The sequence below is a fragment of the Euphorbia lathyris genome, chromosome 10 (genome assembly GCF_963576675.1).
Source record: "Euphorbia lathyris chromosome 10, ddEupLath1.1, whole genome shotgun sequence".
NCBI lineage: Eukaryota > Viridiplantae > Streptophyta > Magnoliopsida > Malpighiales > Euphorbiaceae > Euphorbia > Euphorbia lathyris.
Genome location: NC_088919.1, coordinates 63,542,379 through 63,556,383, shown reverse-complemented (window position 1 = coordinate 63,556,383; position 14,005 = coordinate 63,542,379). Strand labels below are relative to the sequence as shown.

Here is a 14,005-nt window from a genome sequence, read left to right as displayed (position 1 = left end):
CGTTTATATATAAATAAAATAAAAAACATTTACTTAAATCCCCGACGAGTAATCTCCAATTAATCTCCGTTTATATATAAATAAAATAAAAAATATTTATTTAAATCTCCGACGAGTAATCCCCATTTATATATAAATAAAATAAAAAACATTTACTCTTAAAAATGTGGACATGGAGGATCGAACCTCTAACCAAATAATAAATTATCAAATGTCTCAACCATCTCGACCAATTCTATTTCTTGTTAATCATTCACTAATTATGTAACAAATATCAGAATTTTTAAACAATTCATCTTAAAAGTAGTAGATGTAGAATCTTTTCTCTTGTTCGTATATCTCCTGCTTTACTTATTTTCTAGGGTTCTAACTTCTATCGCCAGTCCACTCCACTCCACTCCATCGCCACCTCCACCTCCACCTCGCCCACCGCCGTTCGTATCTCCAGTCGTTCCACTTCTCACGGTGCCGGAAACAGGGAGCGGCTTTTCCTACTCGCTCTCCACTCCACCGCCGCCTCCACCTCCTTGGTTCATCTCCACCTCTTCTGCACAAAATCTAAACTCGGGTAAGTTTGTATTTGGTTATACATGATTTGTATTTGGTTATAGATGATTTGTGATGGTTATTGATTTATTTTCTCCCTTCGTTTTTTGAAGTTTAACATTCAATACAAGGTGAATGGACATTTCTCTTCGAGTCATGCATTAGCGGATCTTGCAGCCGGTGGGATTGTTGATGTGCCTTTAGCGCAAACCGGTGAAGGTATTGCCGAATGCGAGCTTCTGAAATGGTTTATGCAAGAGGTTAGTGGCTGCGAGTCAACATATCAGAAACTCTAGCGTGTTCTGTTTCTTGGTTGTTTGTCTTCTGGTTTTGGTTTGTTGCTTTTGCCAGCTATTTTAGCTTCTAAGCATGTTGATTTTGCTTATACGATGTGAAATTCTTGTGCCTTATTCAAATTTAGTTATGCTGAATCCGAATCTGTAGGTTGCCTCTCAACTCACCAGAGTCACCGTTGCCCTCCACCTTCTCTGCTTCCAAACTGGCAGCCCTTCCTTTTTTCATGCTTTGAGTGTCTTCTTGGTTCTAATGTATGATGTTATTTTAGGCTTGGATTGTCTTGATAGATGTTGCCTGATTTTGATCGTTCTCTTTTCTGACTAGCCGTACCTATTTCCACCAAATTTAAACATGGATGGCCTTTCCAATGCATTTTCTGTGTTAGAGATTGAGGCTGAAGATGATCAAGTGGACATTTTTTCTCCAATGCTATACCAGTCTCTACCAATAGTACAGGTATTGACGACACTGTGCTTGTACATAGTTATATCAATTTTTGTGCTGTTTGGGTTTAGAATTTTCCACTGCTTGATTGTCAAGTTACCAGTTTGTTTAGTTCTGAGAATTATTTCATTACAATGATTACACTAAGTTAAAAGATACTAGTTGTTTCTTCTGTTTTGATGTATAGGAAAAATTTGGTGTACTTGTGGCGAAGAATTTGATACTACCTTTTGTTTGTGGCAGATAAATATGTTTATATAACCACATATATAAAATAGGATTATGCTGTGAAAACTTTTTATCTATCAACATGTTTATATAACCACATATATAAATTGTCAATAAATGAGTAGGAGTGCTGTGCTAAGGGTATCTAGTCCTTCGCGCTCTCTGTTAGTGGAGTGAGAGTATTATCGGGGTTTGGTATCTATTAAAAGCCATGTGCATATTTAGTATCCAAGAAATTACCAATATACTGATATACTGAAATGGTTTGTGCAAGAGGTATGCTACAGAACAGGACATGTTCTGTTACAGAACATGACATGTTCTGCTACAGAACTGGTAATAAGTTCTGGACTGCTACAGTACTGAACATGACATGTCTTGTGTCTCTTTAGAGTGTCTTTTTTTCCTAAACAACTGATTTTGATAATTTTTGCTCACTTGACATTTAGTTAAGGGTCAACATGCTCATATTTCACTTCGTTGAGGTATGGAACTAGACCAGTTCAGTTGAGGTATTGGACACATCACTAGAGCTTGGCGGAATGGGAATTGTTCCTCAGTCTGATCATAGTAACTTAAGTTTTAGAGAAAGAGAGAGAATGGAGAAACTCTGTTGGTTTCTCTCAAGAGAAATAGAAGTACAAGTAAAGACCCTAATGACTAACAGAGAAAAGAATCCTCCTATACATTAGGAAAAGATAAGAGATTACATAAAATCAAATGATATTTACAGCTATCATATCAATTAGTTAGAAGCTAACTTAAAAAACTAATGTAGAATAATACAGATCTCTAACATGCCTATTTGTTGTTCTTTAATTAGCCTTTAGGCCTCTTACCTTTTCTATAAGAATGAATTAACTTAACCTCCCAATCCCAATCACGATGAAGTAACTATTTGCATTTGTTAATCAACCTGAGAGTGATCATTACATTTACGAAGAAGTCCTCCAGGTCCAGCAGTTATTCTCCTTGGATTTCTCTTATGGAACCAATCGAATTGAAAAGGACTTAAATGTCCAAATAATGAAATGGCTCATTGTATTTTGGGGTCCACATTTTAAGGAAGTTGTCAATGAGTAAATATTGAAATGTTTATTTGTCTATTTCTTAATTAATTTAGTCTACCTTCTATTTCTTAATTAATTTAGTCTACCTTCAATATGCAATATGCAACTGCTCTACGTCTCCATTCCATTTATTTTTCCTTAATTGTTTTATAAATTAAGACATCCAATCCAATTAATGTTATCCTCAGAAATGGTAAGATTTTGGTTATCTGTGGTTGTTATTCTGTTATTACAGTTGAACTCAAAGTTTGCAGATTCATACACAAGTGTAGTAGGATGGATCAAGAATTAATTAGTGTTATGAATCAGATATATTGGAGTTGATAAATCAGAAGATGTGCAACTCTTTTACTACTTCATCAAATCCCAAAGAAATCCTAAACATGATCCTCTCTTACTATGGCTAACTGGTGGACCTGGATGCTCTGCCTTGTATACTTTAATCAGATATAGTTCAATCATGCCGCAAGATCATTTACATTACACACTCACATGGTATGTTAATTCAACCTCTATCTTAACCATACTTTCGCATTTTTAATTCACTTCGGCAGCTGCATTGGTATAGTATTGACCATTGAATACTTATTGTTCGCCTTAGCTCGTATAATCATCGATTTGTATGTCGTGTGTTGCATGAGACATGAAAAGTTGAAAAAGTTCATACCTTTAAGTTGTAATAAGTTGGGTTTTTTCTTTGTTCTTTTGGCTTTTGTTGATTTTCCTGTCAATAAAATAGGGAAAACATAATTTCAAGCACCTGAATTTACAGGTTTTTGTAATTGAACCTCTCTATTTTAGTTTAGTTTATTAAGCTCCTGAAACTTTATAATGGCGACTTGCTCACGCAATTTAACATAGATAATGCACGTTATGCCATGCATTGCACGTGATAGAGCTGACTGAATGTTATATGGTAGTTCAAAATCCATTTTTATCATAGTAATTTTGTTAATGTTATATGGTTGTTAGAAGCATATTAGATTGCATTGCAAATGAGTAAAGTAGATGCTCTTGTGTTCTGTTGATTAATTTTAGCCTAGACAGTGCTGATTGACAGTTGCTATTTTGCAGTAGAGACATGGTGGTGTTTTTCATTTTAGTATGTTTGACATTTGGATATAATCGCCAGTCCATTTGATTTTGGTCTTCAGATTCGCCAGTTCAAACTGCTGCTGAGGATATAATCGGTCCGTTTTGATTTTGTGTGATTCGAAGGAAATCTTATCTTTTCCTTTTAGCATCATTGAACTCCCAAACCAAGGGAAATCTTCAATCTTTTCATCAATCTTTCATATCCCTGCTTATTCCTTCATCAAAACTTTGGGGTCATGTTTTGTTTGTAATATTATTGGAAATGAAATTGAAAAAGTGTATTAACTTAAATGATTTCTGGTCATGCAGGTCTTATATTGCTTGTCAATCATTCATACTCTTAGCTGATCCTGAGTTGAGGCTTGATGTCGAGCTTTTTGGTCCATAGGGACCTGCCTGGGAAAAGGAGAAGCTAATGAGTGACATCGATGAAAGATTGTGGTTTTTTAGAATTTGAAAACTATGTATTGGACATATATTATGATACTCTTATCTTATTTTGTAAGAGATTGTGTATGTATGACTTGGACCATTGTTTGTAAATATATTTGTCATAGTTTATATTACACTTTCCGAAATTAATCAAAATTTAGAGGTTGAAATTATTAAAAAGTTATGCAACAAAAAGATGCAGGTTATAATTGTTGCAATATTCAATTATAAATGTTGCATAAAACTACTAAAATTGTTGCAAAATTATAAAATTTGTTGCAAACAGTTATATAAATGTTGCATTAGAAGCAATATTTGTGTTGCAGAAACTATTAAAATTGTTGCAAAAATTAAATAAACTAGTTGCATTAGATTTAATGCAACAATAATTACATATTGCATTTTTTTGTAAATTTGTTGCTATAATAAAAAATTTGTTGCAACATATTAAAAAATATCCAACAATTGTTAATTGTTGCTATAGTTTACAAATTGTTACATTAGCAAATAATGCTACAGGAGCGTCCGCAACAATTGCATTTTTGTTGCTATGTATTGGACATATATTATGATACTCTTATCTTATTTTGTAAGAGATTGTGTATGTATGACTTGGACCATTGTTTGTAAATATATTTGTCATAGTTTATATTACACTTTCCGAAATTAATCAAAATTTAGAGGTTGAAATTATTAAAAAGTTATGCAACAAAAAGATGCAGGTTATAATTGTTGCAATATTCAATTATAAATGTTGCATAAAACTACTAAAATTGTTGCAAAATTATAAAATTTGTTGCAAACAGTTATATAAATGTTGCATTAGAAGCAATATTTGTGTTGCAGAAACTATTAAAATTGTTGCAAAAATTAAATAAACTAGTTGCATTAGATTTAATGCAACAATAATTACATATTGCATTTTTTTGTAAATTTGTTGCTATAATAAAAAATTTGTTGCAACATATTAAAAAATATCCAACAATTGTTAATTGTTGCTATAGTTTACAAATTGTTACATTAGCAAATAATGCTACAGGAGCGTCCGCAACAATTGCATTTTTGTTGCATTTGGCCTATTTTTGCCCTACTGCAACTCAAAAAGGGGTCTAAGCCAACAATTTCACTTGGTTGCAGTAGGGGTTTTATGGTGTAGTGGCGGTTGTGCAATCGATACCGCAATATATCATGTCCTGTTTTCTTTTACCTGTTTCCTTTTGTCTTGATGTGTAGAGAATGATAAGCAGATTCTGGTGGGGAAGGAAGGAAAGCAAAATACCCATGCACTGGTTATCGTGGAGTGCAGATTGTCAGTCAAAGGATAGGGGAGGACTTGGATTCCGTTGGATGCGCTCCTTTAACCTAGCACTGATGGCAAAACAGTGCTGGAGATTAATAAACAGACCGGATTCCCTATGCACCGAGGTGATCAAGGCAAAATATTACAACCACACAGATTTTCTAAATGCACCAGCATGCCCAAATCCTAGCTACGTTTGGAGAGGACTTTGGGAAGCTCGGGATTTACTCAAACAAGGATTAGTGTGGCGCGTGGGAAACGAGAACAGCATTAGGGTGTGGAACGACAATTGGATCCCCTCACTCAACTGTAAAAAGCCACTAATCTCCTTGGAATCGCCAAAACCAGTACTAGTGGGAGAGCTGATAAATGAAACTACTAGTGAATGGGACATGGAGATTATACAGAACCAGTTTACAAAAGACGAAGCAGACGCCATTTGTAGAATTCGACTTAGCTTCAGGAAGCCGAACGATGAACTGTACTGGGGAATGACATCTACGGGCTGCTTTACTGTCAAGAGCGCATACTACCTCACGGAGGAAAGACGCCGGGTGGCAGCGGACACACCGACGAACTCGGACCGTGATAATGAACTGCATCGCTGTATCTGGAGGATGGGATGCCCAGCTAAAATATCTCACTTCCTCTGGAAATTGCTAACAGGTACGCTCCCTTACCTTACAGCACTTTTCAGAAGAGGTATAAATTGCGATTCAATTTGTCCGGTGTGCGGCTTGGAACCTGAAACAGCTCTACACACGCTCGTACAATGTCGATCAGTACTGGAGATATGGAAGTCGAGTGGTATTCTGATGAGAATTGATAAATTTTTGGCACCGGAGGCTGAAACTATGTCTGGAAGCTGTTAGCATGACGTAATTTTTTCTGCTAGCTGTAACGCTTTGGTAGGTTTGGTACAAACGAATCAAATGGATTCACGAGAAACGATGGATTGAAGATGGAATTCTGCAGTCCCGTATCAGAGAGTACATTACCGAATTACACGGTGCTGCTAGGTCAAACAAATCACAGCAACAAATCCCAAGAAAGACGCGACTACTAGTCCTCGGCTCTATAAAAGTATGGTATCCTCCCCCAGTCGGCGTCGTCAAAATTAATTGTGATGCCAAATTTGGGGAAAATGGCCTTGCGTGTAGAGTAGGGCTGATTGCTCGTGACTCAACGAGAAATGTGATTGCATCTGCAGGGCTACCAATTGCGGCATGCGGGACAGTTGAGGAGGCGGAGCTCACGACCATTTTGGAAGGGCTCCTCCTTGCACGCGACTGCTGTTTCAATCAAATTATTGTGGAATCCGACGCCAAGGTAGTCATTGAGGCACTAAAAAGGAAAACACCTCAAAGGGCATCACTGCGTTTTCTATACGAGGATGTTTTCGCTTGGAGTACAATTTTCGTTCTTGTTCCTTTTCTTTTACATATAGGGAGGGAAATTGTGTGGCTCACTCATTGACGGAATGAGCTAGCAATCTTGACTCACCACTCATATTTATTGAGGATTGTCCGGCACCTGTATAGAGTTTAATTTGTAACTATTTACAAAATCTCAACCATTAATAAGAATCATTCTTTCAGCCAAAAAAAAAAGGCCTAATACACAAATAACCCCTTGAACTTGTCCAAATGTTGCAACTGCCCCCCTCAACTTTCAATTGTAACAACTTACCCCTTAAACTTGTTCAATTGTAAAACATAACCCCAAATTGGAAATTTTTTTACCCCGTACTTGAAGCAACAGTAAAAGCTTTTTTCCGAATACGTATCACGCCAAAAATCTGATTTTGCATTTCACGCGTTTTTTCAATTACAGTCCATGTCAGCAATTTGGGGTTATATTTTACAACTGGACAAGTTTAATGGGTAAATTGTTACAATTAGACAAGTTCGAAGGGTAAGTTGTTACAATTGAAAGTTGGAGGGGAAGTTGCAACATTTGGAGGTTATTTGTGTATTAAGCCAAAATATATATATATATATATATATATATATATATATATATATATATATATATATATATATATATATTATATATAATATATAATATTTTTAAACCAGCTGAATCATTAAACTTTTAACCATTGACCTCCATCTTTTCTGCATTTTTTAGTCTATCTATCGGATTTTGCATTGCACAATCAGTCATTCACTGACTCACCAGTTCAAAGTTTTCGCTCTTAATCTGATTTATCTCGGAATTTCAACGCAACGGCTCTCTTCTTCTGCTTCCTCTACTATACAAATTCAGATCTCCTTGTCTGTTGCCAGAAATGGCAGGAGGTGTCAACAGGAAGGTATCTGCGAGTTCTGCTAGAGCTCATACTAGAAGAGCTAACCAAAACAGCTCTTTCAAGCTTCCTTCAGGTTTACTTTCCTTCTCTATCTGTTTCCTTTTATTCGATTAGGTTTTTAAGGCCTACGCGTAGTGATTCAGATTGTTTAGTTACTGAAATCAAGCAGCAATACAGATTGCGTTCGATTTTTCATATCTTTAGGTCTTATATCATTCATTGGCGTAGGAATGCGATTTGATTAAGGGTTTGGAATTTCATTGAGTTATTTTGTTTCAGTTATTGATTGATTTCTGTATATTTCCTTGATTGAAAATTCTGTGAAAAGTTAACTGTTTCAAGCTAGCAATTTCACTAGTTTTTTATTGATCATATCAATTTCGATTTCCTGTAAATTGAATATAATAATAATTATTATTATTATTTATAGGATGTTTATAGCATAGAAAAATTGCTTTTGCATTTCTGTATTGACCTAGAAAGGCACATAGATGTGCTGCAAGAGACGTGCAATATCAGACTAATTTATTGGATTGGTGTTGTAATATTCTATTTCTGGTCTTTCGAATCATGTGGAGATATGTATATATGTGATGCTTCAAGTGCTCTTATCTTGTTTTACCTTTTTCATGCTTTTGTGTTCAATAACTCAATTATGTGTCTTCCCCTGAATTCGATCATAATATTTTTAGGGATCTTTACGAAAGTATTATTGGTTTTCGCTGTGGGGATTTTGGCATGGGGTTATCAGACGATACAACCTCCTCCAACCAAGATATGTGGCTCCCCAGGTGGACCTTCTATTACAGGACCAAGGATAAAGCTTAGAGATGGGAGGTATTTGGCATACAAAGAGCATGGTGTCTCAAAAGATGTGGCCAAATATAAAATCATATTTCTCCATGGTTTTGGTTCTTCTAGGCATGATCCTGTCGTTGGAAATCGTCTTTCACCAGTACTAATTGCTTGTGTTTTTATCTATATTATTTTGCATCCTATTTAAGTTCTCGAGTTCTATGTGTGAGAAATGAGTATCATTTCATTCAATGCTGTGGTTCTTCTAGGAATTTGCCAAACAATTAGAGGTCTATATTGTGAGCTTTGACAGACCGGGTTATGGAGAGAGTGATCCTCATCCAAGTCGAACATTGAAAAGCTTAACTTCGGATATTGAAGAGCTTGCAGATCAATTGGGACTTGGATCTAAGTTCTACATGATTGGGTATTCCATGGGTGGTGAGTTGACTTGGAGCTGTCTTAAGTACATTCCTCATAGGTACTATTTAGTTCAGCTATATGGATTGTTGTTTCTTATTGTTTCCTTTTGGCATCTTCTAACTTGCGAGAGATTTGTTTGCATGTGACAGGATAGCAGGGGCATTGTTATTAACTCCAGCTACCAACTTCTGGTGGCCTGGTTTTCCAGCTAATTTATCGACTGAAGGCTTCCGCAAAATGTTACCAGAAGACCAATGGGCACTTCGTGTTGCTCATTACACTCCTTGGCTATCCTATTGGTGGAATACTCAAAAGTGGTTCCCTGGTTCTGCCATTATAGCTAACCACCCTGATATTTTTTCCCAGCAAGACAAAGAGATCGTGGCTAAGTTTGATAGAAAATCAAAATTTTTGGTAATCTTCTTTTTAATTACCTTTACAGTTTTTATATACTGTTTATCCTTCACTGTGTCAAAGAAAACACCATCAGAGACAGTTTAGATTTTCAGCAAGAATAGAGTTATAATTGATCATTGAAGATCATTGTGTTGAATTACTCTATTTTTCATAGTTGTTCAGGTATTAGGATTTTTCTACTATACTTGTATGAGTGGATCAATTTTCACTCCAAGGGGTTGCAATACTTCTTGTGTTTTGCTTTAAATATATTGAATAATAACGATCATTACGGTTTCGGCTATTTCTAGGTAAATCTTGCTATTAACTCCATTGGATACTGTTTGTGAGAGCTTTAAATGTGCATTTTTTGCTCGATAAACATATCCTAAACCGATAAAACCCTGAATGAAGTGAAAGATCTTAGCAGAAGGATCCTCTCAGATAAGCAATCATCAGATGTTGGCATGAATTATTCATAGTTTTATTGATGTGTCAATTTTTTATGCCAACTCGTAGGAAAAATGACAAGTTGAAGGTCCAATGTGTATTTTGGAAGCCAATTTGATTACGTTAGACAAGTCGAAAGGCGAAGATAAATCATCAGAAAGAAGTTCAAATGTGTGCACATTTTAACAAAGTTATTCTTGTATTGATCTATTATATGACTTGGGCTACTTGGTCATTTTGTCTCCTCAGGGATATGAAAAACAACAAGGAGAAGCTGAATCCATTCATCGTGACTCAGCGGTTGCATTTGGGAAGTGGGAATTTGATCCTATGGATATGGAGAATCCATTTCCAAATAACGAAGCTTCTGTTCATCTATGGCAAGGAGATGAAGATCTCTTTGTGCCTGTTATGTTGCAGCGATACATCATGCAGCGCCTTCCCTGGATTCATTATCATGAACTACCAGGTTCTGGTCATCTGTTTCCTTTCCTTGATGGAATGTTTGAGAAAATGACAAGGTTAATGTTAACTGGAGAATAGAGACCCTTCCTTCCACAATCAGGTTATGTTCACTTCCTGTCTAAAAAAGAAGTTTCAGTTTCTGTGAATTATTTGTTGTATAAGTTCAATTTTGTAACAGTATGTTGTAATTGATTGTCTGGATACATTGTTGCTATTCAAAGTATTAAGAGCTCCCTAATCGATGATCGTGAATTTTGAAAATATCTCATTAGCTTGTCATCGTGAATTTTGGAAATATCTCATTAGGTTGGCATCATGAATTTTGGAAATGTCTCGTTAGTCCATCTGAACTGGCTTCGAGTGCAATATTGGCCTTTTGGAAAAGTTATCTGAGCTTGTTGAAAAAAGTAATCTTACGATTTGAATTTGAATTAATTCAAATTTGTTTGAAGTGATACGAAATTACCACTTTTGCTCTCTCAGGTTGAATGTGAATCAATTTATTGGGTAAATTATACCTATGCAAATTGAACTGAAATTCAGAATGATGATTAAACTTCAAAATTTAATATAAAAGTCACTGTATTTTATATTTTTTTAATATTATGGCCATTAAATTTTAACGAACGTTTAAAATGATCGTTGACGATCTCAAAATAAAAAAAAAAAAATTAAGAATTAATGACAATCTAAGCAACTTTAATTCCTCAAAATGAACTTCAAAATTTTCATTTTGAGGTCATGTATATGAGAATTCCGAAATTTGTGATTTTGGCAAAAAAAAAAAAAAAAAATATATATATATATATATATATGAGAGGGTTCTTGTGAGAACCTTTTTTGGGTGAGGACACTTTGTTATGTGAAAACATTCAAAACTACGTCGTTTTGAGTATAAAAATTAAATAAAACAAGGAATGCTGCTAGTGGGATTCGGACCCAGGCACTTCCACTCCACACTATTTTTTTTTTTGGTAATAAAACATTGAATGCTGCTAGTGGGATTCGATCCACTCCACACTATTTACCACTAAGCCAATTACTTTTCTTATACATTATGTCGCGCGCTGCTTCATATACTATAGTCCTTGTATCTTCTATTGTTTAATATTTGACGCATACACTTATTAATATCGATTAAATGTGCATAATAATGAATTATTAATAAAAAAACAGAAATATGCATAATAATGAATTATTAATAGAAAAATAAATCGAAGAACATGCTCCAATTTCTTATTTATTTAATTCCTCTATATTTTTTGTCTGGGACACTTGCTTTAATTTGTTCATTATACAATTCTTTTATTTATATATTATTACGTGCCTCTGATGCTAAAAAAATCCAATACTATATTTTTTAAATAAAAATACATTTGCTTTAATTTGTTTATTATACAATTCTTTTATTTATATATTATTAAGTGCATATGATGCTAAAAAAAATATCCAATACTATATTTTTTAAATAAAAATATATTATATATTTTAATAAAATCATATAAATATTTTTAGAACATACAATATATTTAGAACTTGTGACATGAAATTTAGAACATATGTTTTAATTTTTAGAACACAAACTATAAAGTTTAGAACATACGATATATTTTTTAAAACATACGTTAGAACATATATTTGAACTTTTAGAACACGAACTATGAAGTTTAGAACGTACGACATATTTTTTAGAACATACGTTAGATTATATATTTTAATTTTTGGAACACAAACTAAAAAGTTTAGAACATACATTATGTTTTTTAGAACATGCGTTACGTTTTTTCGAACATGAGTTATAAATTATATTATAGAACAAATGCAAAAATGATCGAGATATTTACTGATTTTTTTAAACATTATATTTAATTTTTAGAACATAAATTATAAAGTTTATAACATATGTAACATTATTTAGAACATCGTCCTTAACATTTTAAACATAAATTACAAAAAATATAGAGGAATTAAATAAATAAGAAATTGGAGCATGTTTTTGGATTTTTTTCCTATTAATAATTCATTATTATGCACATTTCTTTTTTTCTATTAATAATTTATTATTATGTAAATTTAATTGATTTTAATAAGTGCATGTGTCAAATATTAAACAATAAAAGCTACAAAGACAGTGGTATATTAAGCAGTGCGTGACATAATGCACAAGAAAAGCATAACGTATGTTCTAAAGTTTATAGTTTGTGTTCTAAAAATTAAGTATAATATTCTAAAAAAATCAGTAGATATGTGGATCCTTTTTTCATTTGTTCTATAATATAATTTATAACTCATGTTCGAAAAAACATAACGCATGTTCTAAAAAACATAACGTATGTTCTAAAAAATATATCGTACGTTCTAAACTTCATAGTCTGTTTTAAAAGTTAAAAATATGTTCTAACATATGTTTTAAAAAATATATTTTCTTTTATAAATAAAATATTAATATGAAATTGTATTAAAATATATAATATATTTTTATTTAAAAAATATAGTATTGGATTTTTTTAGCATCGGATGCACTTAATAATATATAAATAAAAGAATTGTATAATGAACAAACTAAAGCAAGTGTATTTTTATTTAAAAAATATAGTATTGGATTTTTTTAGCATCAAAGACACTTAATAATATATAAATAAAAGAACTGTATAATGAACAAACTAAAGCAAGTGTATTTTTATTTTAAAAATATAGTATTGGATTTTTTTTAGCATCAGAGGCACTTAATAATATATAAATAAAAGAATTGTGTAATAAACAAATTAAAGCAAGTGTCTTAACGGTTGATGGCGTGTGCTTCACCCATTCTATTCCCCAGGCCCAGGTTTGAATCCTCTTATCCTCATTTTCTTATTTAATCTTTAATTAAAGGTCTCGGTCAATGGAAGACTCATTTACATATTTAACCCATTTACTCAACCTACTACATATCTAGACACATTTTATGTGACTTTCCCATAATACCCTCAATATTTACTCGCGTCTCGCCCCCTCCCGTCTGACTTCGCAGATTCCATATTATGCGAGCCTGCGAAGCTAATGTTTGGATTTACTTGATAAATTTAATTAGCATATGCGAAGCCTGCGAAGCTAATGTTTGATTTACTTGATGAATTTCATTAGCATATGCGAAGCCTGTGAAGCTAAAGTTTGGTTTACTTGATGAATTTAATTCGCATATGCGAAGCTTGGATGTGTTTTGAAGCTAATTCGCGAAGTGGTATATAACAAAAAAAAATGACAAACAACAACGGATTCTAACATTAAAATCATAACATTATCAAAATTTACAACAAGATTGCAACAATAACAACATTAAAATCACAACAACATCAAAATTAACAATAAGATTGCCACAATAAACTCCTAACAAAGCACATTCACTCCTAAAATGGTTGGTTAGGAGAGATTGTGCCAATAATCCGGTACCAATTTTGAAGCGGATGAGTAATCTTGGTGTGCACCATGGGACACATCCATCCCAAAAGGTCTGGACTTCCATTTCTCATCCCAAAATATCTCCCCAGCATCCGAGGACGCCGTCTTCTAGAAAGGGATGTTATGTAATCAACCACCTTTAGAAAAAATTAATCGTGTTAGGCAGAGAAAAAGACGATTTTGGCTTCACGAAATGAGGATTAGCGAAGCATGCGAATGTAAATGTGCAGGGAAAGAGGTGATTTTACTTCGCTAATCAATGTTTTCACGAGGTATGCAAGGTCTGAAACGTGACGATCTACGTCGCATATC

The 14,005-nt window shown here is 33.7% G+C and overlaps 2 protein-coding genes across 10 annotated transcripts; both read left to right on the top strand.

Annotated features, from left to right (window-relative positions):
- The first annotated feature begins 326 nt into the window (after positions 1–326).
- Positions 327–4,292, top strand: LOC136209730 (uncharacterized). 9 transcript variants are annotated; one of them, XR_010677653.1, is made up of 7 exons: positions 328–568; positions 660–806; positions 991–1,094; positions 1,168–1,299; positions 2,821–3,080; positions 3,660–3,775; positions 3,990–4,292. XR_010677653.1 is itself a non-coding variant. In XM_066001304.1 (5 exons), exons 2-5 carry the CDS (start codon positions 776–778, stop codon positions 2,855–2,857), a joined length of 285 nt encoding a protein of 94 aa, XP_065857376.1. In that variant the 5' UTR covers positions 327–568; positions 660–775; the 3' UTR covers positions 2,858–4,292. The 9 variants fall into 9 exon arrangements, 3 of the variants coding, with proteins under 3 accessions (XP_065857376.1, XP_065857375.1, XP_065857377.1); XR_010677650.1 differs by lacking the exon at positions 3,660–3,775; XR_010677652.1 differs by having other exon boundaries at positions 3,740–4,292.
- A 3,213-nt stretch (positions 4,293–7,505) lies between these two features.
- On the top strand, positions 7,506–10,515 carry LOC136208356 (uncharacterized). The gene is made up of 5 exons (XM_065999200.1): positions 7,506–7,796; positions 8,416–8,678; positions 8,788–8,999; positions 9,091–9,355; positions 10,037–10,515. Exons 1-5 carry the CDS (start codon positions 7,703–7,705, stop codon positions 10,328–10,330), a joined length of 1,128 nt encoding a protein of 375 aa, XP_065855272.1. The 5' UTR covers positions 7,506–7,702; the 3' UTR covers positions 10,331–10,515.
- The last annotated feature ends 3,490 nt before the right edge of the window (positions 10,516–14,005 follow it).